At 42.9% G+C, this 27,194-nt stretch overlaps 1 protein-coding gene across 1 annotated transcript; it reads left to right on the forward strand.

Annotated features, from left to right (window-relative positions):
• Nucleotides 1–1,221: 1,221 nt before the first annotated feature.
• Nucleotides 1,222–25,472, forward strand: LOC119353466 (protein CHROMATIN REMODELING 5-like). The gene is given in 44 exon segments (XM_037620089.1): nt 1,222–1,606; nt 2,065–2,772; nt 2,897–2,958; nt 4,690–5,115; nt 5,397–5,630; nt 5,750–5,833; nt 6,445–6,504; nt 6,588–6,691; nt 6,885–6,936; nt 7,021–7,084; nt 7,499–7,592; nt 7,671–7,758; nt 7,840–7,974; nt 9,601–9,792; nt 9,878–9,945; nt 10,451–10,544; nt 10,649–10,773; nt 10,854–10,917; nt 11,807–12,016; nt 12,306–12,548; nt 12,653–12,763; nt 12,846–12,935; nt 13,328–13,510; nt 13,621–13,701; nt 13,777–14,016; nt 14,651–14,803; nt 14,919–15,096; nt 15,170–15,351; nt 15,878–16,225; nt 16,307–16,397; nt 17,034–17,468; nt 19,444–21,512; nt 21,661–22,004; nt 22,083–22,206; nt 22,256–22,855; nt 22,953–23,117; nt 23,274–23,568; nt 23,662–23,805; nt 23,808–23,857; nt 23,959–24,264; nt 24,510–24,573; nt 24,814–25,008; nt 25,011–25,040; nt 25,348–25,472. Coding segments are annotated over 43 exon segments (9,636 nt in total). The 5' UTR covers nt 1,222–1,606; nt 2,065–2,123; the 3' UTR covers nt 25,458–25,472.
• The last annotated feature ends 1,722 nt before the right edge of the window (nt 25,473–27,194 follow it).

The raw sequence follows: 27,194 nt of genomic DNA on the forward strand, positions 1-27,194 counted from the left end.
CGAGGTGTTGATGATACCCTCGTCAACTCAATGGTAATTAGAGGTTCCCCCACTTTCCTTGTTACTCTCTCCGCTAGCTCTTTCTTCCTCATCAAACCACCGGGAACATCCTTGGACTCTAGCCCAAAATCGATTTTTGTCTAACTTATAATCATTAACATTGCTAAAACCATCACACTGTTGAATTACCACAACCCATTACAGAATAGACTCAAACCGCCATCCATCACCCTCTTCCAATCCCCCAAACATCTAAACTGAACTATGAACAAATTTGCACCCATTGTTCTAAACGCGATCTGCCGGGCTGACGACCAGGTCCTACACATCGTGTTGAACAACACGGAATGTCTAAACAAGAGAATGGTATGGACCTTAAAGATTGCTAGTCATCTGACTTCTTTGATTAAATCACCAAGTTCCTCTTAAAACCAAGGTCAGCCTCTTTTTTCCAGTACAAGTTGAGGCCCTCAATCCGTCTTCAAGGTTTGGGATTGCCCCCATGCATGTTCCACCCATTCCTCTTCCTTATGACCCTTGCCTCCACTTCCTTCTCCTTCACCCGACACTCCCTTCCCATGATCTGTTGCCGATGTCTTTCCTGCATCTTTATCAGCTTCCTTCTCTAGTTCACCCGCTTCTACCTCCTTTCGTCTACCCCCTCCGTCGCCACCATCAAGGAGCGGTGGTTCTCCCATGCAACAGCCCAGATAACGCCCCCTACAAGACTCCGCCCGTCGGGGAGAACTCTCGCCGAACGTGAGGATTTTGGTGGACTCCGACGAAGTCGCTGGAGGATGGTGAAACCCTAGAAAACCCTAGGGGACCAAAAAGTAGGGGAGGACTAGGTACATAAGTGGAAGCCCTACCCTAGCACATCCACGTATGCCTACCCAACAAGGGAAAACTCCTTCCACCTCCCTGCGTGCCCATGGGCCATGGCGCAGAAAGGCCATCAACAGTTCGCACGGACGGCAGCGCTGCACTAACACACGCAAACCCACACACACGCGCATCCCGCCTCCCCCGCAGACACTGACAAGGCGGTCCAGCACTCCTGGGCCCCATCACCCCTCCCACGGACTACGCGTCGCTGCCCGATTGGCCCCACTCACGGCGGCCATCTCCAAACAAAAACGCAAACGCAGCAGAGAGGAGAGAAGAGAGAGGAAAAAACTTATCTGCCCCTCTAATCTCCCTTACCCCCGTCTCGTGATAGATAACCACCCCCCTCTCTCTCCGCGCCGCCGCCGCCGCCGCCGCGGCGCCCGCGCGACCCCTCGCCGCCCGCGCCTCTCCGGTGATCGCCGCAGCCTAGCACCCCACCTCCCCCGCCTCCGATCCGATTTTCTCCCCGGAAAAATCACCGAAATACGGCAAAAAATCCCCAGCAATCCGCCGTGTTCCCACTTTTGAATAAATCGCACGGGTGTTTCCGCTGCCCCGCCCGACCGCCGCGCCCCCCGCGCGGCAGCCGGCGCCGGCGATCGCATCTGGCGATAACCGTCCCCGTCGGGCCACCCCCCGCCTCCTCGCGGTCCAAACCTCCGCGTCCTGCCGGGAAGACCACGGCGCGCGGCCTCCTCCTCGCACGCCGCGGCACGAGGTGGGTCTCCTCGCTGCCCCTCGCGGGTTTTGGAGGGGATTTGTGAAGTTTTTTTTGGTTACAAGGCGTGGGCACGCATCCCGCACACCGGTTCGTGCGCCCCGCACCCGATCCGCGCCGTGGCCGGCTCGATCTGGCTGCCGCCGGCGCCGATCTATCGGGCGGCGCGCGAATCGGTCGGGATTTAGGGTTTCGGAATCCAATTCGAAGCTCGCGCGCTCGAGGCTGCTCAGCGCCTTGCTGCGCTGCCTTCCACTGCTCTATTTCGATTAGAGCTCCGCACACTTGTTTCTTCCCCGCCATAGTTTGGTTCATTTGGTGCTTACAAAACGACCAACCCCTAGCAATAGCTTACTAAAACAATAGCATCCGAGTTCCGATGCTTGTTTAGGGCATCAGACTTTGGCCATGAGCTACCCAACTGAGGTTCTAAATTAGCTTCATTTTATAAACTGCAGGGAGTAATAGACTGCTGAAGCGCTCCCAGTTTCTTCATGTTGTGTTGTCATAAATTGTGATGGCATTCTTCAGTAATTCTGGGAGCAGGGCTGATTCGGGAGGGTACAACTTGAACGAGAAGGCTGATGACGAAGGCGCGTATGAGTCAGTCAGGGATAGGGACGCCGACTTGAACTCAGGCCAGTTGAACTTGAATGAGAAGGCTGATGATGCCTACCACAGTGAGGAGGAGCAATACGAAGCTGGCCAGTCAGGTCTGAACCCTTCTGAGATTAAATCAGGGCAGAATGCTCAGAGAGTAGGTGGTCCTTCTGGCCCATGGGGTACAAACTTTTTGAAGGACTGCAGATCCACGGAAGGGGAAGAACCATCAAATAGTGATAGGGGAATGGAAGACGGGTCTGCGGCTAGCTCACATGATGACATGGATGGTAGTGGAGAGGATGATGAGCTAAACAGAGGGCACGGGGATGTGCCCGCTGAGGAAATGCTCTCTGATGACTATTATGAGCAGGACAGAGAGGAGCAGAGTGATTCATTGAATCGTCGTGGGATGAGCCACCCAAGCTGTTCCACTTCTGGGGTCGCATCAAAATCTGTACCCTCAAGACAAAAGAAGTCGACAAAGGGCAGTGCTTATGACGACGATGACGATGCGTATAATGATGAGAATGACAATGACGACGATGACGACGATGACGCAGATGGTAATATTTATACGTGCAGCCTTGTTCTCAGCCAAATTTTCTGTTGCATTTGCTAATTTTCTCCATCCGCAGAAGATGGTCCAGCTCATTGTTGACTCAAAATTTGTTTCTTCCTTTTTTGCAGAAGATGATCCAGATGATGTGGATTTTGAGCCAGACAGTGAAACCGACAAGGCTGCTGTTAAGGTCATTTACCAACTGGAATTTTTATTATCGCACGTGTAACTTCAGCAATTTATTGTATTGTCTACACATTATGCTACATGTTATTGTTTAGGTTAGCTGGTGCAGTGGAAGTTTGTTGCCGATGTTTTTTAGAACTACATGACACTGCCGCTAACTTCTAAGTTGTATGGTTTATAATTTATTTTGTGAAGATGAACTGACCAGCATCTGTTTAATTGGCATGGTGAAAAGAGTGCCCTAGCTGATCCAACTTGCACAAAATCGATCGATTTTTCAAAAGAGGAAATACATAAAAGTACTCCAAATTATAACCTGAAGATCAAATAAGTATTCTTTGAGAAATTTGGAGACAGAAGAACTACAGTAAATAGAGTCATGTTTAAACCTGAGTTACCGGATTCGCTGGGTGAGGCCTTGAACTTCGATCCAGATCCAGATCCAGATCGGGGTTCGATCCAGATCGGAAATCACTGCCCGATTCGCCGAACTAGAACTGATCTCAAGTTTCCTCCCGATTCGTGGATCTCAAGTGAACCCATCGATTCAGCATCCATTACGGGCTAGATGCTACCACAGCTCCTCTGTTGCCAGGGCTGTCCAGGTGACGGCGGTGGTGGAGACATGGCTGTTGGCCCGTCGCAGCTCCTCATGTGCTGTGGCGATACATGCCTGCAGGCTCCTCTCCTCCATCCACCAGAGCACGAGCGGCACGGGAGAGAGCAGGGAGGGGGGCCTGTATTAAGGTGGAGACGAACTAGCATTAGAACAGAGGAAAGATGCGTGCCTGAAGCGAGGTAGAAGAAAGATGTGTGCGTGTGTGGCGGCTGGGGTCACAAGGACTAGGACGTCAGGATGTGAACCCAGCAGGTTAGGTTTCCATTCTCTGGTGGGCCTAATGGGCTGTTCCTTTTATTATGTATGGATCAGATGTTTAATTAGATATGTGGCCCACCTAGTCCGTACATCCCCATAAAGAGAAAAGTACACTGTATAATAGAGGTGGCGAATCATAATCGCCGGGTTCACGAACCCCTTCTCCAATTCGCAAATTAGAGATGTGTACCCTCCATTGAATCTGATCGGCACAGATGTAGCGAATCCCGAATCCCGAACCAAGCGAATTGCGAATCAGGGTCTATGGTATAAACAAGAACCAAATATGGTGGAAATGCACGGAAGCTTGGAAGAAGCATATGCTTTTGTCTTTCATGTTTTTAAAGAAAGTAATAATAGAAGACAGTTGCCCGTGGCAGCTGCATTAATGCATTCATTCATAAACTTCTAACCAAATCCTTGAGTTGTTCAATTCAATACATTTCTGTAGTTGAATGTCATGGTTGCAGTTCATGTACTTCGCATTTTCTTGGGTGACATTATGGCTAATAGCACATCATTGTAGCAATGTTCTGGGGTGACATTATGGCTAATAGCACATCATTGTAGCAATGTTCTGGGGTGTATATTCCTTGTGTACTGTGAACATACGAGGACACATGCATATTCTTGCTCCTCTAGTCATGCTTTTCTTAATCAGTTTAGTCTTTCGGGTTTTTTGTTGGAAATTTTGAACTCATTCAACAGGTGTAGATTTTCTTCTTCTGTAATGCTGTTTTTTTTGTGGTTTGTGGTCATGATAGCTTTCACACTGTTCTTTTATTAGTATTCCAGTTTAGCTATATGACCTTTTTGTTTGTTATTATTTAAGCTGACCTTGTGAAACTCGAATTTCAGGAGAAGCTTGTGGACAGTGAGAACTCAGGCGAAGAAGAAGAAGAAGATGAGCTTGAGCTCTCGGATGATGATGATGATTTTATTGATAGTAGGAGGCAATCGAAACGACTTAAGGTCGGAGGAACTAAAACTTCCCAGCGAAAAAAGCTTCCTATGCAGGCTCCACGCAAACGAGGTGTATCTTTCACAGACGAAGAATATTCTTCAGGAAAAGACTCAGATGCACCCAACAGTCCTGATTTTAGTCATCGACCGAAAAAACCTGTCAGGTTGCATCTGAAAACTGTGGGCCATAATGATGTTTTCTCAAATGTCAATTCCCATAATGAATCCCGAACTTCGGGGAGGAGGAGGACACAGAGAAATATCTCATATGCTGAAAGTGACAGTGACGATAGTGAGGAGAAGTCAACTAAACAACAAAAGGTTAGAGTTCAGTTTGAATTATGTATCAAATTATTTATGTCACCGATATGTCTGAGGTTTAAATTAGATGAAATTCTATTACTTTTTCCATGTGCTGGAGTAGAGTAGTTGGTGACTACAAAATGTCTTCACTTTTGCGATATCCTTTTTGTTTCAGTCCTTCCTTAAGGGTTACCCCACTATTAGTTGGCATTAACTGTTTATAAATCTATTTTATGTATGCTGTGTGCACCTTTATAAAATTTGATCTCAGATCACTAACATATTTCCAATGTATCTAGCTCTTGAAGGAGGATCAAGATGAAGAAGATGGAGAAACAATTGAAAGGGTCATTTGGTATCAGCCAAAGGGTGTCGCTGAGGATGCACTGAGGAATGGTCAATCGACTCAACCTACTGTTATGAGCATGCCATTAGATTTTGATCAACAATGGGATGATGTAGAGTTCTACATAAAATGGAAAGGGCAGTCTTACTTACATTGTCAGTGGAAGACATTATCCGAGCTTCGTAGTGTAAGAGCTCACCTGGATATCTTCTGCTTACAATTTCTGTTTGTAATATTTGCTGTTTGTGTTTTATCTCTTTAGCCTATTTCTTTAGATGTGTGTTCACTTTACCTTTAAAATGACAGGTTAGTGGATTTAAAAAAGTTCTAAACTACATGAAAAGAGTGTCCGAGGAGCAGAGGTACAAGAGGTCACTATCGCGCGAAGAGGTAACAAAAAACTTTTGGCTTTTGCACTTTTGCGTTTTAACTCTTTGACAAGAAGCAAAGCACGGTAACTGTCAGTTGTATTGCATATCCAGACAATAAATAGTAACCAAACATTTGTCTTGAAGAGTGGAAGAGAAATGTATGTCCATGCTTAGGAAAATAATATTCACCATGATATGTTAACTACTATCAAGTACACCCTCCGTTCCAAAATATAAGGTGTATTATTTTTTTTCAAAAAGTACTTCTATAACTTCAACCAAGTTTGTAGAGAAAAATATCAACGTCTACAATACCAGATCCTTATCATTAGATTCGTCATGAAGTATATTTTTGTATTTTATTTATTTAGTATTGTAGATGTTGATATATTTTGCTATAAACTTGGTCAAATGTAGATACATTTTACTTATGGGAAAAGTAACACACCTTATATTTTGGAACAGAAGGAGTAACAATTAATGGATAGCATGTCACTGCATTTTTATAAATATCGAGATCTGTATTATGTGGTTCATAAATGACTGAAGTGTTTAATATTTCTAGTCTTGAACAAAATGTCGACTATTTGATATATTTATTCATCAACTCTATGCCTCTTCATCTATCAGGTTGAGGTGCATGATGTCGGCAAGGAAATGGAGTTGGACCTTATTAAGCAATATAGCCAGGTTTCACATTAATCCCAACTTTAGGCTATTAATAAACAGACTTATTTTTGTATTTGTACTCTGTCTTAAGTATCAATCTCCAGGTTGAACGGGTATTTGCTGATAGGGCAACCAAAGTGGATGGGGATGTTGTGGTGCCAGAATATTTAGTCAAATGGCAGGGACTTCCTTACGCAGAATCGACCTGGTAATTTTTATGACTTGATTCTGGGTTAGTCATTTTCGTAGCTATGATAATACTTTGCATGTGGATGTTTATTTGCGCTGACCCATTGAATGGAATGTCTATGGATATGTTAAATTCTTTGGTTGGCCCTGTACAGCTGTATCCATGCTTTTCTGTTGTATTCATGTTGCCCACATTATCTGTTGCCTTGCAGGGAAAAAGATACAGATATTGAATTTGCTCAAGAAGCAATAGATGAATACAGGGTAGGCATTCTATGTATCTAATCCACCGGTATTTCATAGCTACATAAGTTTGTATGTTATAATTGGGTTTACACTAAACAACAGGCCCGTGAAGTTGCCACTGCCATACTGGGGAAAACAGTTGATTTCCAAAGGAAGAAAAGCAAAGGTAGCGTTTCTATGCATAATCTGTGCTTGCATACTTGATGACTGAACTTGATAGTTTTTTTTGGCTTTGAGGACTAGTGTCTTCCCTGTGGATTGGAAATTTTCTCCCTTGTTGACCTAGAAAGCATAAATAATTTTAGAGATATATTCATTGTAAAATGGCATTTCCACCTTGTTTCCCATAAGTTACCAAATATTTATAGGTACTGTGTCATGTGATGCAATGAATGCTATCTATTTAGACTTTGCATTTCTTTTGTGGATTTTGACTTCCTGAGCACCATCACAAATTGACATTGTTGAATTATGTACTTATACTTAGGCGATCCATGGTCTGGTCTTGAGTTATCCGTTTCCTTGCGTTGCTGTATCACTATTCTTGAACTTCATCTAATACTAAGTTTATGTTACTCAGCTAGTTTGAGAAGGCTTGATGATCAACCAGAATGGCTAAAAGGAGGTAAACTTCGCGATTATCAGCTTGAAGGCCTAAACTTTCTCGTTAATGGGTATGTAAAATCTATAGATATGCATAACAAAAGCACGTTGCTTGCCAATCCATGCTCATTGATTCATTTGTAAAACAGGTGGAGAAATGATACTAATGTTATTCTTGCCGATGAGATGGGTCTGGGAAAAACCATTCAATCAGTTTCCATGCTTGGCTTCCTTCATGTAATTTTTTCACATGATCCTTGTTTTGCATGGTACCAGGATCTTTTTACTGATTAACTATACTTGGTATGTATCTTGCAGAATGCTCAAGAAATTAATGGCCCGTTTCTTGTCGTGGTGCCGCTCTCAACATTGTCAAATTGGGCAAAAGAATTTCGGAAGTGGCTACCTGACATGAATGTTGTAATTTATGTCGGAAATCGTGCTAGCAGAGAGGTAAAGCTCAGTAAATTTCTTACATGTCTTGCTTCTTTTGAGGTTTGCATGCAACTAAATGCTGTTTTCATATGTTGGCAACCCTTTTTTATTTATGACACCTAATGTTTCTAATTGTTGAATGTAAACATTATCACATACCGTCAATTCATGTAATTATTTAAGTTGCTGCTGGTTATAAAACATACTGGTTGTCCTTTAAACTCCTATATTATGTAAACTTGAAAGGAGCTTATTGTTATTTGTTTGAGCAAGCTTTTCTTGCATTGTGTTGCTGGTCATGTACTTGTCAGTTGTTCCACTTTGAAGGTACCGAGCTTTGCTATTCTGCTAGTTTGCCATCTGATGGGCTCACTGAACACTGTGATTGTGGTGCACACTTTGTTTTAGACACTGTTTTCATACAACCTTTGTTCTTCTTCTTTTATCCTCAATCCTAAGCAGTTGTGAGCGCTTCTTTTGATTAGTAGCTGCACGTAATTATTTGTAAGGAGCACAATTTGTTAATGGACAACAGCAGGGACCTACAGGTTGCTGCTGAGCATAGTTTAAATATTTTAAATACCAAGAACACATGCTCGTCAATCCTATCTTCTTTGTAACAATTAATTTAGCTTACGTGGTTCCATGCACATAAGTAAATGACCAGGTAGTCCGTGGTGCTCGATCTGCTGATTAAGGGCTTGTTCGGTTCCAACAAAATTGAAGGGGATTGAAGTGGATTGGGGTGGATTAAATCCCATACAAGTCAAAATCTCACTCAATCCCCTCAAAACCTCTCCAATCCCCTTCAGGAGAGGTTTAACCGAACAAGGCCTAAGGCAGAATCACAGCAGCAAAGGGGCATCTACTACCTAGTGGTTACCTAGAACATTTTTTCTTTTACAATTTCATTTTCAAGTCGCAAAGTATGTACCTTGGTGATTTGGACACCGCGGTAAAAATCAGACGTACTCAGTATTGAGTGTAGCACACGATCTTAATTTTCTTCCATGCTTTAGAAACAAGCAGAGAGAAATTAATAAGTGGGTAAAAATGGTCAGTGTTTACAGCGAAAATTTAGGGAACCAACACTTAATCCTGGTTTTCGTAGGGAGGACCCCAAAATCTATAATGTCTCTAATTATTTCAAAATCACAGTTTTAGCGCCTTGTTTACTGTTAGGATCCTAAAATGGGATAGTGGAGCTATCACTAGCTTTTTAGAACCTACTGAAACTTATATTTGCAGACTTCTGCAGAAGATGAGTATATCCTTTTACTATACCGAGCTTCATGAATGGTATAATTCATCTTTGTTGCGGCATATATCACATCGTGTGTGGGATGAATCCGTTTGCTAATCATGGATCTTGAGCAGATCAGAGCTCTGCATAATTTAGAACCGTTGCACATCATGTTTTGGCTACTATGTTTATATATATCTGCCAGGTTGTTTTTAGGCTATGTTACTTTGCTTGCTCATTTGGTTCCTGCTTTTCTTTCTATTTTCTGGACTTTGCATTCAAAAGTGTCAATTACCAATAAATATGCTTTTTTAAAGGGCATGTTCTTAGTTCCACACTTCCTAACGAGTTGTGTTCACCTTGCATTGTGCTTGACATTCTTCCTAATCCATTGGCGGCAGATGTGTCAGCAGCATGAGTTTTTTACAAATAAGAAGGGTGGGCGGCATGTAAAATTCCATACTTTGATTACTACTTATGAGGTGATACTTAAGGACAAAGCCGTCCTTTCAAAAATCAAATGGAATTATCTTATGGTTGATGAAGCCCACCGTTTGAAGAATTCTGAAGCATCACTGTATATTGCTCTTTTGGTACGGATATTCTCTTGAACTAAACGTAACAGCCTATGTATTGGGTAATTACCGCAAAAAGATAAAACTGTATTTGTTCTCTCAGGAGTTCAGCACCAAAAATAAGCTGCTAATAACTGGGACCCCTTTGCAGAACAGTGTTGAAGAGCTGTGGTATGTCCTTTTCTTATGCAGACTTGAGCTAGACATTTTTTTTAATATATGTTTGCATTGTTGCTAGGTACTTGTAATTTGATACTGCAATATGTGAGTGTGTAATTCAGAAGTGAAATGGGTTGCTTCAACTACTTGAAAAATAGTTCAACTTTTTTGAGAAGAAACATGGATGTTCATCGTAGTATAAAATGCACAGGTCTAAAGTTTGTGATAAAAATATGACCATGCATCCAGCACAAAAAAAACTGATTCAGCCTGCATGGTGAATAATATGATTTTGCAGGTGCAGAATATGTCTTTTTTTTTGGTGCAAGACGCATGTTATTTTTTCATCATATTTGGAAGTGCATGTCATATTATGACTACTCATGATTATTTTATTTAGAAAATCAACTTCTTGAAGTGGATGAAAAAGAGAAAATACATAGTTTGTGTACAACCATGTGCGCAAAATTCAGGTTCCAAGTATGCTCATAGTTTTCTCCTGTTTTTTTGTTTGCAGGGCACTACTTCATTTCCTTGATCCAGTCAAATTTAACAGCAAGGATACTTTTGTTGAGAGATACAAAAATTTGAGTTCGTTTAATGAAACTGAGGTATTAATTTGTGAACGATGGTTTTGTATTGACCTGGATTGTATTCACAATTGTCCTATACTATTTGATAATCATTAAGTCTCTTTGTTTTGATCTTTTTGTAGCTTGCAAATCTTCACATGGAATTGAGGCCCCATATTTTAAGGCGAGTTATAAAAGATGTCGAGAAGTCTCTACCTCCAAAAATTGAGCGAATTCTTCGTATCGAAATGTCTCCCCTACAGAAACAGTATGTTCTCGTATTAACTTATAAGTTCAATAATGCATTTCATTCCTCCTTGAAATGAACCTTTTTTATTTTTTTGCTAGATATTACAAGTGGATTCTAGAGCGAAATTTTCAGAATCTGAATAAAGGAGTTCGCGGGAATCAGGTATTAATTCATGAGTGTAATTTTTTATCAGTTTATTTATTTATCCAGTTGGTATCAACAATTCGTTTTTCTGTCAGTTTGTGCTGTTAAAGTGTTAAACAAATGGGTTTGTTTCGATATATTTTTGTGAAGAACCGCCACTTCACAGAACTGCTTGCATAGGTTGCTCATTATGTTAGTCTAACATGTAGGTTGGCCAATGTTGAAGATCCTGTATCTGCGAAATGGGAAACATTTGATAAATAGGGGTCTTGGACCATTGTTTCTTGAGCAATGATGTAATGCTTGATTATTATGAGAACCACATCTTGGTAGGATGGTTGTTAGTATATTTAAAATAGCAAATAATAGGCCTTTGAAAAATCCGTTGCAATATCAAAAGGAAGGCTTGGCCCCTCTGTGCATTATATTGCCCCTCTTATAGACAGAACTTAACTCAATTAGTGTGTTTATGCTGTGGAATTACTGAGCACTAAGTGTCTATCATCAGGTGTCACGGCGTCGGCCAAAGAAGGGCAATCTATGAATATCATTCTCTTGTTATCTAGGAATCTATGTTATTGTGTGTTTTTAAGAGGCATTTTTTTCTTATTCTACATATGCTCCCTCCGTCCCATGATATAAGAACGTTTTTGTCACTAGTGTAATGGCAAAAACACTCTTATATTATGGGACGGAGGGAGTAATTAATTGTAATAGCCTGTCTAGGGTTGCATATGCAAAGTATAATCTTTTTTAGATAGCTCTAGTTGCTTGGATATCATGTACTATTATTTTTTGTTTTTTGATGTTCATCGTTTATTCTGTAAACAATTGCTCTTCTTGTTCAGCATATTTGAGTTGCTATTTATACTAATTTGTCTGGCTGGCTGGATCATGATATATGCAGGTCTCACTTTTGAATGTTGTCGTCGAGTTAAAAAAGTGTTGCAACCATCCATTCTTGTTTGAAAGTGCTGATCATGGTTATGGTGGAGATAGCATTGGTGATCGCAATAAAGTTGAACGTATTGTTATGAGTAGTGGGAAGTTAGTTTTGTTGGACAAGCTACTGCTGAGACTGCGGGAGACTAATCATCGCGTGCTTATATTCTCTCAGGTTATTTATTATTTGCTTTCAAATGATGTAATTTTTCAGTTTTAGTTAGCAGAGCTATTATTAGTTTTGGATATATTATTCTAGTATCGGTACTGATAAAACCACCAATTCTTCTATTAACTATGTAATCCAACTGATGAAAATAACCAGCTTACAGATGTGAGTTGGATTAGTTGGCAGTGGACAGAATGTATTGTGTTACCATTACAGGAACCGCGTTCTTATAGCGCCAACATCAGTATATCGGACAATACATGTATAAATGGTTTCTGAATTTTCATCTTTCCAGATGGTGAGGATGCTGGACATCCTTTCTGAGTACCTATCCCTTCGAGGCTTCCAGTTTCAGAGGCTTGATGGCAGTACAAGAGCGGATCTTCGCCACCAGGCCATGGAACATTTTAATGCTCCTGGAAGCGATGATTTTTGTTTCCTTCTGTCTACACGTGCTGGTGGACTTGGTATTAATCTTGCAACAGCAGATACAGTGATAATTTTTGATTCAGATTGGAATCCTCAAAATGATCTACAGGTCCTCTAATCTATCTGTGACTATGATGTTATGGATGTTTTAATTGTTAAATAACATTTGCTTATCTTCCCTCTTTTTTTTTGTGCATCCTGATGTGATGCTAGGCAATGAGTAGGGCACATAGGATTGGGCAACAAGATACTGTCAACATCTATCGTTTTGTCACCTGCAAAAGTGTTGAAGAGGATATATTAGAGCGGGCAAAGAAAAAAATGGTGCAGACACCGAATGTGTTCGTATAGTGTTCAAATGAAAATACATGAGATGTGTTTAATTTATTTTACTTATTTATTTCAGGTTCTTGATCACTTGGTGATTCAGAAGCTGAATGCTGAGGGCAGGCTCGAGAAGAAAGAAACCAAAAAGGGTGGCTCCATGTTTGATAAGGTAGTATTTTGCCTAAGCTGTCTTGTTTTTGTGGGTTAGTTTGGATGACAACTTGTCTAGTATATGTTGGTGTAGAAATTCTCTTAGTTACTTGTTAACTAGATATGTTTTAATTTTGTTTATGCTTTAATGTTTTACATGCACTTGCATTGTTGTTTTTGTTGTGATATAGCTTGTAGCCTTAGTGCAGGTTCATTGACTTCCATTATAGCATGCATTTGGCTTCTGCCCTAGTGTACACATTCCCTAGACAGTATATAAAATGGACATCCGATCTGCGAAATTCAGTGGGGAAAACGTTTTACCTTGAATTGTTGAGTCTCTTACTAGTGGACACATTTGGAGTATTTCTTTCTTCTTGCTCTAGTGATGAAATCCATATCATTTGGCAGAATGAACTTTCAGCCATACTGAGGTTTGGGGCAGAGGAGTTGTTCAAAGAAGAGAAGACTGATGAAGAGACCAAGAGGAAGCTTGAGAGCATGGACATTGATGAAATACTTGAGAGAGCTGAGAAAGTTGAAACAAAGGCTGCTGAAGGGGAAGAAGGAAATGAGCTTCTTAGTGCTTTCAAGGCATGTGACAGGGCACAACCATAAACTGATGCAGAGCACAGAAATTATTGTGCATTAATGTTTCTTAGTATTTTGGATATGTTATTAATTGTTTTAAGTATTTTGGTTAGGTTGCTAATTTTTCCAGCGGTGAGGATGATGCCTCATTCTGGAGTAGACTAATACAACCAGATCCCGCAGATATGGGTCAGGTATTTATTTGGACATCTGATTCAGTTCTTGCTTGCCATCAACTTAACCAGAGAGTAATAGAATGTGTTCTGCAGGAAACTTTAGCACCTCGTGCTGCACGGAATAAAAAGAGCTATGTGGAGGATCACCAACTCGACAAAAATAGCAGCAGGAAAAGGCGAGCGGTTGACGCACAAGAAAAGCCAAGGCGGCGTTCCAGCAGAACAGTCGACACAATGGTTTCGTTACCATTTATTGATGGAGCAGTCACTCAAGTACGGAACTGGTCATTTGGAAATATGCCTAAGAAGGATGCCTCCCGCTTTGTTCGAGCGGTAATCTCCGCCCATTACCAGCATATTTGATTCTTCTGCTTCTCTGACTGATTATATTTGCACATATCCTGAAGTATGCATTATATATCTTAGTTCCACGGTTATTATAACAATACGATCATGAGATCTGTTACATTATAGGTTCTCATCTTGTTTTATTAGAGATGTTCTGCAACTAGATAATTTTAATTATTAACGTGTCAGTGTGCGACCATCAAAGTATATTTGCCTCTTTTTTCCTGCTACCTTGGTCTTTTAACTCCTACTTAGTTACTTCCTCTGTAAACTAATATAAGAGCGTTTAGATAACTAAAGTAGTGATCTAAACGCTCTTGTACTAGTTTACGGAGGGAGTACTTGTTATTAAATGGAATGGTCATAATTTTAGTTATCAATGCATTTATTACACTATAAATGTGAACTGTGGGTTAATTTTATTTTATTGGTGCGTATAATTACATGGTCACTGCAAGTTTTGGTACCAGTACTATGTTTTTTCTGTTCAGTTTTCTGAAATTTGTATGACAATTTGTATGCAAAATTTGTAGATTGCATTGTATTGTTTCAGGAGCTATATATGTGGTTGGCGTATTTTCTCCAGCTTCATCTATCTAATTCTTATGGTGAACTTCAGGTTAAAAAGTTTGGAAATCCAAGCCAAATTGGCTTAATTGTGGATGATGTTGGTGGTGCAATAGCAAAGGCTCCATGTGAAGCACAAATTGAGCTGTATGAGTCACTCATTGATGGCTGTCAGGAAGCTGTGAAAGAGAACACAGACATCAAGGTATATTTCATTGTGATGCCTTAGAGAAAATGGTCCTCCCTCCGATCCATATGTAGTCGTTTCCTTGTGCGTTATCTTCCTTTATTGAGTTCAGTTCATTGTACTTCAAATATAGGGCACAGTGTTGGATTTTTTTGGTGTACCAGTGAAGGCCTATGAGTTGTTGGCTCGTGTTGAAGAGCTTCAATGCTTGGCAAAGCGCATCGCACGTTACAAAGATCCAGTTAGACAATACCGGATCCAATCACCTTACAAAAAGCCACAGTGGTCAGCAAGCTGTGGATGGATTGAAAGTAATTGCTGTTTGACTTAGCTTCTGTAAAAATGTTTGAGAATATGAGCTCATAAATCTTTTTATATCTTTAGCTGATGATGCAAGATTGCTGCTTGGAATTCACTGGTATGGTTATGGAAACTGGGAGAAGATACGATTGGATGCAAAGCTTGGGCTGACAACAAAAATTGCACCAGCAACACTTGGTGAGAGAGAAACATTTTTACCACGCGCACCAAATTTGGATAATCGTGCTAGTGCTCTCCTGCAAAAGGTACTCTCCCTGACCTTTCATCCTCTTCCATGTGTGCGGTTGTGCTTGTTTGTATGCTGTTTATGTGCAAGTGCATCTTACGTTGCATATTCTGTATGTGAAGCGCACATCTGCATTTTCTAGAGCTAATATAAAATCGGAAGGTTGAGGTTGTCTATTTTGCTCATGTTTGGATGTCGAGTCAGATGTGATTAATTAATTATTGATGTTAAGCTAGCATCTGAACCTCTTTATGCCCTGATCCATGCTTTTGAAGTTTTCTGGTTCCACCAAGATTAGTGGTACCATTCTGCTCACAATATCCCTGTACACATACTTACTGATATGATTTTTTTTTTCAAGCAACTCGTGAGCTTTTTTTTTGCTTCACTATCAGTTCTTCTGTTTGACAGCCATTTTTTTTGAAAAATATAAATCAAAGCTTGATTTGAATTCTGTATCTTTTTCTATATGCAATAGTTGTATCTTTTGCATGTGTCCAACTTTGACAATTTAATCCATTGACAAGAAAATTCTGCTTTTCTAGGAATATGCCAATCTGAGTGGAAAGAGCTCAAAAGCCAAAGGAGGTGCTAGCCAAAAAGTCAATAATGAAAACGGTGGTGCTCGATCGTTTAAAGGCCGGCAAAAAGATGCAAAACCACAAGAGGATATTAAGTCGAACAAAGATGACATTAAGAAACGCAAGGTGGTGGAAGAAGCTGAAGCAAGAGAAGAGGGTGAAATTTCAGAGTCTGAAGAACAGATTAAATATCGTTTGGAAAAGGAGGAAAAGTGGCTGGAATGGTGCTCTGAAGCTTTGGATGAAGAGCAGGACATATTGAAACGCCTCGATAGGTTACAGAATACAAGTTTAAATCTTCCGAAGGAAAAGGTTTCTGCTTTATATCTTGATATTGACAATCTATTCTTAAAATGCTCTACTGCCACTCTAACCTTATAAGCATGTGTGCAGGTTCTTTCAAGAATTCGCCGGTACCTCCAGATAATCGGTGAAAAGATTGGAAAAGTCGCTGCCCAACATGTAGAATCATACAAGCAGTCCCGTAAGTGTTGGTAGCTCCTACCTTTTTGTAGGAAGCATATGTGATGAATAATTTGATTGTTTTTTTTTTTTTGAGAAAACGCAAAGGACCTTTGCGCTTTATTACATTGAAAAGATAGGGGTACAATTATAATCCTTCTAGGATTTGAGTTTTACAAAACCAACAGTCTAAGGCCGTGTTTGGAATGTCGTTTTCCTTCTAAACACACTCGTATAGAAAATACAGGTGTCCGCCCGTCGTTTTGGTTTCCGGTTGGAAATAGCTCTGGGCCGGTATTTTACACCTGTAAGTTATATACACCTGTATAAGATTACACCCATACCAAGCGCGGCCTAATCAGTGGACATCCCAGGATGGGGTCAAACAACCCTGAGCCCTTGAGCCCCAGCCTTTGCCCAGCATTGGACCTTGTCCTTGATCTTGTCCAGTAGCCCATCGACCGAAGGTCTTGCATTGTCGAAGACACACTCGTTCCTGTGCTTCCAGATCATCCATATTCTAGAGACATTCTTGAGACATTCATATTCATGAACATTCTAGAGACATTCTTTCATGAACATTGATATTCCTTTTTTTTTTCCGGAACTTATATATGCTGTCAAAAGATACCTATCTAAACAATTGCATTGTTTGCAGGTATGACCACAAGATTATGGAATTATGTGGCAAGATTTTCAAATATGTCTGGGGAGCAATTGTGTGATCTCTATTTAAAAGTTTGTCAGGACCAAATGGAAGCTGGAGTCGGCCCCTCACATGGTGGCAATTTTGCACCCGCTCCTAACAGAGGTTCTTCAAATCAGCCTCATCCTCCTAGAAACCAAAGGTCAACAAGGTCTTTCCAGCACACTCCCGAGCCTCTTAATAATGGTGAAAACACTGGGAATTCGGAAGCCTGGAAGCGCCGGAGGAGAGCTGATCAGGATAATCAGTTTGACACCCAAACGATGTATCAACCTCCTCCATTTATGGCAAATGGTAACAGGTCCCAGGAATCTAGCAGTTCTGCTGGTATTCTTGGTTGGGGTCCAGTCGAAATGAGACGATATGGCACTGAAAGATCAAAGAGAGGTGTTCATCCCAGTCGTTTCCCTGCCGGGCATGGGCCTTTGCTTTAGCTGAAGTAGTCAGCTTTGTCAATTCCTAGAGTCTTCAGCTTCTATGCAGGTAGAAGTGGAGAATTGAAATTCTTTTTAGGCAAGACAAAAGAATAAGCTGTCAAAATCTTGTCTGGATCACAGCTTGGAGTCTGTGCCTTGAAGAAACGGCTGATGTGCACAGAAGATTCCTGACACTGAAACAAATACATGGGTCTTGTAAACCGCCAAGAGGAAGAGTCTTGAAAATTTTGTCGGTCCAGTTTTGTGGTCTAATAGAAGAAGAAAATTTCCGTTGGGGTCTTTAAGAAGGTTCATCTCAAACAAATGATCTATAGTTCAGTCTCAATACATGTACGGTCTTTTACAGTGCATTATATATAATGAAAATTTGGTTTAGTTGGACATTCTCTCTGTCTCTCTCTTCCCCGTGTGCTCACATGTTCCAGATGTTTTTGCAAATATGATTTTGTTGTTGATGTAACAAATCAACTATCACCAAAGAACTAGGCATGGACCACCGGGGCGCGTGGAAGTTAGCTATCCACATGCCTGCCAGAACCATGAGTTGGTTTTGAGATCTTATGGATTTCAGAGTAACTGCATTTCCATCTTCTGTCCCAGGTCCTGTGGTACCGGTGAACTGAGGAAAGCTTGCCATACTTGTTGGTAACCTGGCTGATTGGGTTATCGTAAAACTTTTCTGACTTGTATTTCCTCGAAGCTGTAGGTTTCTTTGGCATTCTCTATTCATGAATCATAAAACGCACACATCTTTTATCATCAGTGTTGGCTGCAAATCATTCAGCGATGCAGCCGTTTTGAAATTGTGGAGTTTGTGGTTGCACTGGCTCTTTTTTAATATTGTGCTTGCACTGTAAACTTGGAATTTTGTGTAAATGGTAGAAGTATATTATTAGTCGGATGGGTCACAGCATTGTAATATGCAGCAGGGAGTCCAAATTTGAAGTTGATAGCACTACAAGGCGCTCCTGCGCTCCCTTCTGTCACCGCCGCCCGGTGCTTGGAGGAGCTGTGGATTTTAGATCCGTGGCTTGGGTGATTCTCTCGTCCTCCCTTCTTGCATCATCCGATGCTCCTTCGGGTTCTGTCCGATCCATGGTCTATGCCAACAGAGCTGGCGCATCTCATCGTGGTCGTTGTTAGTTCTGGGGGCTATCCCGTACCTCCTCCAAGCTCCCATGCTTAGGATCCTCTTGTAGACTTTGCTCTTGCATTTGGTACCTTCGTCAAGTTGCTCCCGCGGCGGGCGATGCCCTTCGTGCGTTGGATGTGTTCGTCGGTTGGCTCCGGGTTTTGGTTGGCTTGGATTCTTTGTTCGTAGTTTGGTTACGAATTACCCGGCTCGTCGGCATTCGCCAGATGGGTATGGGGCAGACCCCCTTCCTCTCTGTATCTGCGTCTCATGCTTTGCTTGAGTAATAGTAGTAGCAAGGAGATTCCTCCCAAATCATTCATGATTAAAAAAGCCCGCGACGCCGAGGCACGAGACCAACGGCTCTGTTATTCTTTGGCATATGCCGTGTGCGCACACTGCCAAAGCTCCGGACAAACGGCACGCAGCGGTAGCCGCTACGGAACAGAGAGGCCAATACCCTACACTGCCACAGTGCCACTGTTGCTCGCAGGGAAAAACCATAATAAACTAACCAAAGAACTGAACCTTGGGATCGAATCGTGCAGTGTTCTACTCCATGCCCTGTTTGCGGCTGCTGTTTCAGCTTCAAGCAGTGCTGCAGGACTCTGCTCGATCCATCTGTTCGTCGTCGCACACTCGCACAGATGAGCTCCCTCGCAGGTAAGCACTGTACTTTTCTCACCCCTCCCATGCACGTTGCTGCGTAGTAGCTACATCAGCATTGCTACAATGCTACTACAAGAGCTGGGGAATCTCACTGCGACGCAATGCTCCGTGATTTATGCTTCAGGTTCCTGGGTGACGCTGATGAACTTGTGTGGGAGCCCGGCTTGTTGCGACCAGGGTGTCCTCAGACAAGTATTCGACGCCTCCACCTGCGCGAACCACCTGGTGGAAACCGGCATCGTCGTGCCGCTCGCCCTCGCGCTCCTGCCCCGGTTCGTCGTCCGACTCCCCGAGAGCAGAGCATCCTCTGCACACCGGCGGCTTCTCAGGCCCTGTTCGCCGCTGCAGCTGGCAGCCGTGTCGTTCAATGGCTGCTTGGGGTTGTTTCACCTCGTCCTAGGACTCTGGATGCTGCTGGGGAGCAACTTCGACAACAATCCAGATGCCTCTACTTACCTGCCGCACTGGTGGTTTGTGACGCTGTCCCAGGGATTTAGCTTGCTCCTTGCCGGCTTCGCTTTCTCCGCCGGGAGCCGGTTCCTCGGGCCGGCGTTCGCTCGGTCATGGTCGGTCTTGCTGACCGTCTATGCGGCGTTCGTCTCCTGTTCCTCGGTTGTCGCCATTGTTGCGGAGAAGACGGTCACTGTTAAGGACTGCTTGGATCTCCTGTCCCCGCCAGGCGCAGTTATGTTTCTCATCTACAGCATCCAGAGCAGCCATGACGAAGAGGGACATGAAGATGAAGGATTATACAAGCCACTGAAGACTGCTGATACAGCTGACAGTGATCAATCTTCAGAGAGCACCCACCAGAAGGTGACTCCCTTTGCCAGAGCTGGTATGTTGAGCCAGATGACATTCTGGTGGCTCAACCCTCTGATGAAGACGGGCTACCAGAAGCCCCTCGACGACAAAGACATGCCGCTATTAGGCGCCGCAGACCGGGCACAGAGCCAGTACTCGATGTTCTTGGAGAAGCTGACCAACAACAAGAAGAAGCAGACGTCACATGATGGCACACCACCATCAATCCTCTGGGCTATCGCTTCTCATCACAAGTGCGGGATCATGGTCTCGGGTCTCTTCGCCCTGCTCAAGGTGCTCACCTTGTCCACAGGCCCGCTGCTTCTGAGGGCATTCATCAACCTGTCAACCGGGAAAGTGACCCCTAATTCCAAGCATGAAGGCTATATGCTGGCCACGCTCATGTTCATCTGCAAATGTTGCGAGTCGCTGTCGCAGAGGCAGTGGTACTTCCGCACGCGGAGGCTAGGGCTCCAGGTGAGGTCACTCCTCTCGGCGGCCATCTACAGGAAGCAGCAGAAGCTATCGAGCTCGGCGAAGATGGCGCACTCCTCCGGGCAGATCATGAACTACCTCACCGTCGACGCGTACCGGGTCGGGGAGTTCCCGTACTGGTTCCACCAGACATGGACGACGGTCGTCCAGCTCTGCATCGCTCTGGCGATCCTTTACAGCGCGGTCGGCGCCGCCATGGTCTCGTCCCTGGTCGTCGTCGTCATCACCGTGCTCTGCAACGCTCCGTTGGCCAAGCTGCAGCACAGGTTCCAGAGCAAGCTGATGGAGGCGACGGACGCGAGGTTGAAGGCCATGTCCGAGTCACTGGTGCACATGAAGGTGTTGAAGCTCTATGCGTGGGAAGCTCACTTCAGGAAGGCCATTGAGGAGCTGAGGGAGGTCGAGTACAGGTGGCTGTCGGCGTTCCAGCTTAGCAGGGCGTACAACAGCGTCCTCTTCTGGTCATCGCCTGTCTGGGTCTCGGCGGCGACATTTCTGACATGCTACTTTCTGGAGATCCCTCTTGATGCCAGCAACGTCTTCACCTTCATCGCTACCCTGCGCCTGGTGCAGGACCCCATTCGGGCCATACCGGAGGTTCTTGGAGTCGTGGTGCAGGCTAAGGTTGCTTTCACTCGGATAGAGAAGTTTCTAGGTGCACCTGAGCTGAATGGACGAGCTAAGGAGAAATGCTCCTCTGTGGGCATCGGTTACCCGGTAGCGATGAACTCGTGCGGGTTCTCGTGGTGCGAAGATCCATCAAAACTTAATCTGAAGGATGTAAATTTGGTGGTTAAAGCAGGGGAGAAGGTTGCCATTTGTGGAGAGGTTGGGTCAGGAAAGTCGACGCTTTTGGCTGCGATACTCGGAGAGGTCCCGAGAACTCAAGGCACGGTAATAATGCATTTTAGTAACAACTCTTCATTTTTATATCTTCAGTTGAGGACCTAGGTTTATCAAATGGAAAAGAAAAGATTTATCAGTTCATAAGGCTACGATCGATGTGACAATAAGCTTCAATCATGTGTAAAATGTTCATCAGGTTCAAGTCTGCGGGAAAATAGCATATGTGTCACAGAACGCATGGATCCAAACAGGAACCGTGCAGGAGAATATCCTCTTCGGGTGTCGTATGGACAGCCAAAGATACCAGGAAACACTCGTGAGGTGCTCGCTGGTGAAGGACCTCGAGATGTTGCCATATGGAGACGATACTCAGATCGGGGAGAGGGGAGTGAACCTCAGTGGCGGTCAGAAGCAGCGCCTTCAGCTTGCTCGTGCGTTGTACCAAGACGCAGATGTCTATCTCCTCGATGACCCTTTCAGCGCCGTCGATGCCCATACAGCAACCAGCCTCTTCAATGTAAGGGTCACCATTATCACAAGGTTTGCAGAGTGCTTAACGATTTTAGTAGCAAACTCTTGTGTAAATTAAGTTGCTATTGACTTATATGTGAGATGCAGGAATATGTCATGGGCGCTCTTTCAGACAAGACTGTTCTTTTGGTTACCCACCAAGTCGATTTTCTACCCGTCTTCGACTCCATTATGGTCTCTCTTTCACACACATATCTATAATGGTCTCTCTGTAAGTTTTTGTTCGTGTTATCATCTAAACTAGTGGCAATTTTTAACAGCTGATGTCAGACGGGGAGGTTATTCGGTCGGCACCTTATCGAGATCTATTCTCTGACTGTCAAGAATTCAAAGACCTTGTAAATGCCCATAAGGATACTATTGGGGTTTCAGATGTTGATAACAATGTTGCTCCTCACAGAGCAAACGGAACATCAACAAAGGAGAAGCATAATATCTATGGAAGTGGATACACAAAGTCTGAGAAGCCATCACCAGCACACCAACTGATCAAGGAAGAGGAAAGAGAGACAGGAGACACTGGACTTAAGCCCTACATGATTTACCTGCGCCAGAACAGAGGCTTCATGTATGCCTCTCTGTGTGTCATTTCTCACATGATCTTCATAGCGGGGCAAATAGCGCAGAACTCTTGGATGGCGGCGAATGTCCAAGATCCCCGTGTCAGTACACTGAGGCTAATCACGGTCTACATTGTTATCGGACTTTGCACGATGTTGTTTTTGCTATCAAGATGTCTATCGGTTGTTGTTCTCGGGGTCCAGACATCGAGATCCTTGTTTTCCCAGTTACTTGATTCGTTGTTCCGTGCACCGATGTCCTTTTATGATTCTACTCCTCTAGGGCGGGTCCTTAGCCGGGTAAGAATTCTTGAATAGATGGCAAATATGTTGAAATTCTGTTTCACATTCCGACGTTTTTAATGATGGGCCAGCTCTGTTTTCCCTTGTAATGCAGGTCTCTTCCGATTTGAGTACTGTCGACCTTGATGTCCCATTCGCGTTTATGTTTAGCCTTAGCGCCAGCTTGAATGGATACAGCAATCTGGGGGTATTGGCTGTTGTTACATGGCAAGTTCTATTTGTGTCAGTGCCAATGATAGTTTTGTCAGTTAGGCTACAGGTAACTGGTTTTGTTACAGTTATATTTGGCAGTAATCATTTCATTCACCAGCAGATGTATTCTGTTGCTTTTTTCATCCAAAGGTGAATTAGTCAACCGTTTTCCATTGATGGTTTCCGATGATCTGTCATGTTTTTTCCTTTTTTTGCCATGCAGAGATATTACTTAGCCTCTGCTAAGGAACTTATGCGGATCAATGGCACTACCAAGTCCGCTCTAGCAAATCACCTAGGCGAATCGATTTCAGGGGCTATAACCATAAGGGCCTTCGAGGAAGAAGATCGTTTCTTTGATAAAAATTCTGATCTTGTTGACAAGAATGCTATCCCATACTTCTACAACTTTGCAACAACAGAATGGCTGATTCAACGCCTTGAAATAATGAGTGCTGCAGTCCTTTCTTTTTCTGCATTTCTCATAGTTCTTCTTCCTCCAGGAACTTTTAGCCCTGGTGAGTAGCTTGTGCTAAGCACAAGCACCAAAAGCATTTGTTATGAAGAGATCAACATTACAATCAAGAAACTAATTACTTTTATTCCTGCAGGTTTTGTGGGAATGGCATTGTCGTATGGTCTTTCCCTAAATATGTCTTTTGTTTCCTCTATTAGAAAGCAATGCACCTTTGCGAATCAAATAATATCTGTGGAACGGGTGAACCAGTACATGGACATAAAAAGTGAAGCAGCAGAAGTGCACTAGATTGGCCTCAAATTGGTAGTGTGGAGATTAGAGATTTGAAGGTAATGAATCAAAAATATAAATATATACATGTGTGCCTTAAGAGGTGAAAACCTTTAGGATTAATTGTAACAGATTGTGGTATAAACATTTTGTTTGTCAGATTAGGTACAGAAAGGATGCTCCCCTTGTACTGCATGGAATCAGTTGCAAGTTTGAAGGTGGAGATAAAATTGGTATAGTTGGTCGAACAGGAAGTGGGAAAACAACATTAATTGGCGCATTGTTTCGTATTGTCGAACCATCTGGAGGGAAAATAATTATTGACTCTTTGGACATCACTTCTATTGGCTTACATGACCTGCGTTCACGTTTGGGCATCATCCCACAAGATCCGACACTTTTTCAGGGCACTGTAAGATATAATCTAGATCCTCTTGGGCAATTCTCAGACCAACAAATATGGGAGGTAATATATGTAATGATACATAAATTTTTATGTTGCTTTTCTTATCTTATTCAATCATCAGACGACTTAACCATGGCAATTTAGCTCAGTTATCAAGGTAATATATATAACAGTTTCAGAAATTTCACCACGTTGTCAAACTGAATTAAGGGCATCTCAGATGACAAGTTACCATTCTCCTTTTATGTCCCTTGCACATCTTAAAAGGAATCACCATAGTTATCTTACCTTCTATTCTGTTGCAGGTTCTTGATAAATGTCAACTTCTCGAAGCTGTCCAGGAGAAAGAACAGGGATTGGATTCACTTGGTAGGAAATTCCATCTGCATATGCGCTTTAGTTTCCGGAGTTCATTTTTTCTGTTCCTAAGAAACTGCGAAAATAGCAAGCTATACCTCAGCCATTTCAAAGTTCAAAATAGGATGAACATACGCGTGCTACTCGATTTTCCGTCAGTAGTCCTAGGCGCACTAGATATATCTGTTTGCTAGCTCAATTTCTGAAACTGTGTAATGGTCCATATTACTGATCAAGATCATTGTCATACAGTCGCGGAAGACGGGTCGAACTGGAGCATGGGCCAAAGGCAGCTCTTCTGTTTGGGGCGCGCACTTTTGAGAAGGTGTCGTATCTTAGTTCTTGATGAAGCCACGGCCTCTATAGACAACGGAACAGATGTTGTTCTTCAGAAGACTATCCGAAAAGAATTCAAACAATGCACCGTTATTACAGTGGCACACCGTATTACTGTGACATGGTACTTGCAATGAGCGACGGTATGCTTTCCTATATCACCAACATAATAGAGCTACAGTGATTCGCTTATTGTTAGTCTTATTGAAGGGCACAAAATTAATACGGAATATAGATCATACTCGGAACTAAAATGCACTGTGGATTCTTTTTCCCTAACACTACTCAAGCTTTTTTTGGCACCAATTAGTGGATGCTAACTTCACTAGTTTCATACAGTGACCCGCCTTTTTCTGTTGTATTATCGTAGTCTTGCAAAAACATTTTTCTAAGATGGGACTACATCATATATTTCCATAGTCTGTACTAATGATGCATATAATCTTTCAGGGAAAATAATGGAGTATGACAGACCTACAAACCTAATGGAAACCGAAGGATCTTTCTTCCGTGAGCTGGTGAAGGAGTATTGGTCATACACATCAAACGGAAATATATAGGGCATTTTGTTTAGGGTCCGTCTATATTACATCTAGATGTGAGATAATATCTCACATCTAATATGACATCATCGTATATTGTGGACCCTTCCATTGACAGCTATGATCTGTTCCTTCCTCCGTTTCCAACTTTATTTCTTCACGCTGTTTGTTTGTCCTGGTTGTGTGTTTGTTTGTCAAAGACCAACCCACCCCCACCCCAGCCTACCCCAAACAGCCCTTGTGGACAAAAGGCCCTTGTTTTTTGTTTCTGTTTTTTTGTCCCCTATTTTTTCTACTTGTTGGTCACATTATTCCTCCTCCCTGCTTTTCTTTCTTTCTTTCTTGTCCTTGTTCCTGTGTGTCGCACGATCTAGAGAAGCAATCCTTTGCTTTGCTCAGTCCTGGGCTGGCCCTTCTCCAGGTTTTGGAATGATGCATGGAATGGATGAAGTTTGTATATGTGTGCATATACAAGAGACAAAATAGATAGTGAGACGTGTGCTATCAGTGCATGCATGCATAGCTAGCTATCTTTCATGTACGCAATTTTTTTTTTGAAACCTTCTATATACCGATGTGACAAATGGATGGATGATAGTGTTTGGAAAACCGTATATGATAAACATGAATTATATAAAAGGAAATAAAAAATTACGAATAACACTTCAGTACATCGTGCAGGTTCAGTAGGACAATCATACCAAAGTTCAGTACAGGTTTATCATATACGGTTTCAGTTGGACATTGCGACTCCACAGCAAAACATATATATGCAACAGGATTAGCCAAAAAAATGGCTAATTCTGGTAGCTAGCCTATATACATGGCAAAAACACGTGTACCACAAAAAAAATAGAATGAAAACTTCTCTAAAACTTAGAAAGTAATACATTACTGTTGTACTTGAAAAAAAGTATCGACACAACATCAAACCAGGCCTTCAACTTGATGTGTCCATCCCAGGAAAATGAAGGCAGGCATCTCAACTACGAAACTACACACCCGAGTTGCGAGTCGAGGGTGGACTTACAACGAGGGCAACTACAAAACTATATGCCTGAGTTGCGAGTACATGGTTGACTTGCAACTAGGGCGATTACAAACTACATCCCTCGAGTTGCAAGATGGGGGTGGACTTGCAACTGGAATGAAAACCAAAACAACACCCCTCTCCCCGAGTTGCGAGTCAAGGGTGGACATGCAATCGGGGCAATTACAAACTACATCCCTCGAGTTGCGAGTCGGTGGTGGACTTGCAACTAGTTGATTACAAACTACATCCCTCGAGTTGCGAGTCGGCGGTGGACTTGCAACTGGGGCAATTAGAAAACTACATCCCCGAGTTGCGACTACAAGGTTGACTTGCAACTGGGGGTGAAAACAAACAACACCCCTCCTCCGAGTTGCGAGTCGAGGGTGGACTTGCAACTGGATAGACAGAAACCCCTAGTTGCAGGTCGAGGGTCTAGTTGCAACTACCATGAAACAAGGAGAAAAGACAACACCCCTCGAGTTGCGAGTCGAGGGTGGACTTGTAACTACGGCAACTACAAAACTACATCCCCGAGTTGCAAGTACATTGTTGACTTGAACTTGGGGCAATACAAAACTACATCCCTCGAGTTGCAACTCGGGACGGACTTGCAACTAGGGTGAAAACCAAAATAACACCCTCCGAGTTGCGAGTCAAGGGTGGACTTGCAACCGGGCCGACCGAAACCCCTAGTTGCGGGTCAAGGGTCTAATTGCAACTAC

The sequence above is a fragment of the Triticum dicoccoides genome, chromosome 2A (genome assembly GCF_002162155.2).
Source record: "Triticum dicoccoides isolate Atlit2015 ecotype Zavitan chromosome 2A, WEW_v2.0, whole genome shotgun sequence".
NCBI classification, from domain to species: domain Eukaryota; kingdom Viridiplantae; phylum Streptophyta; class Magnoliopsida; order Poales; family Poaceae; genus Triticum; species Triticum dicoccoides.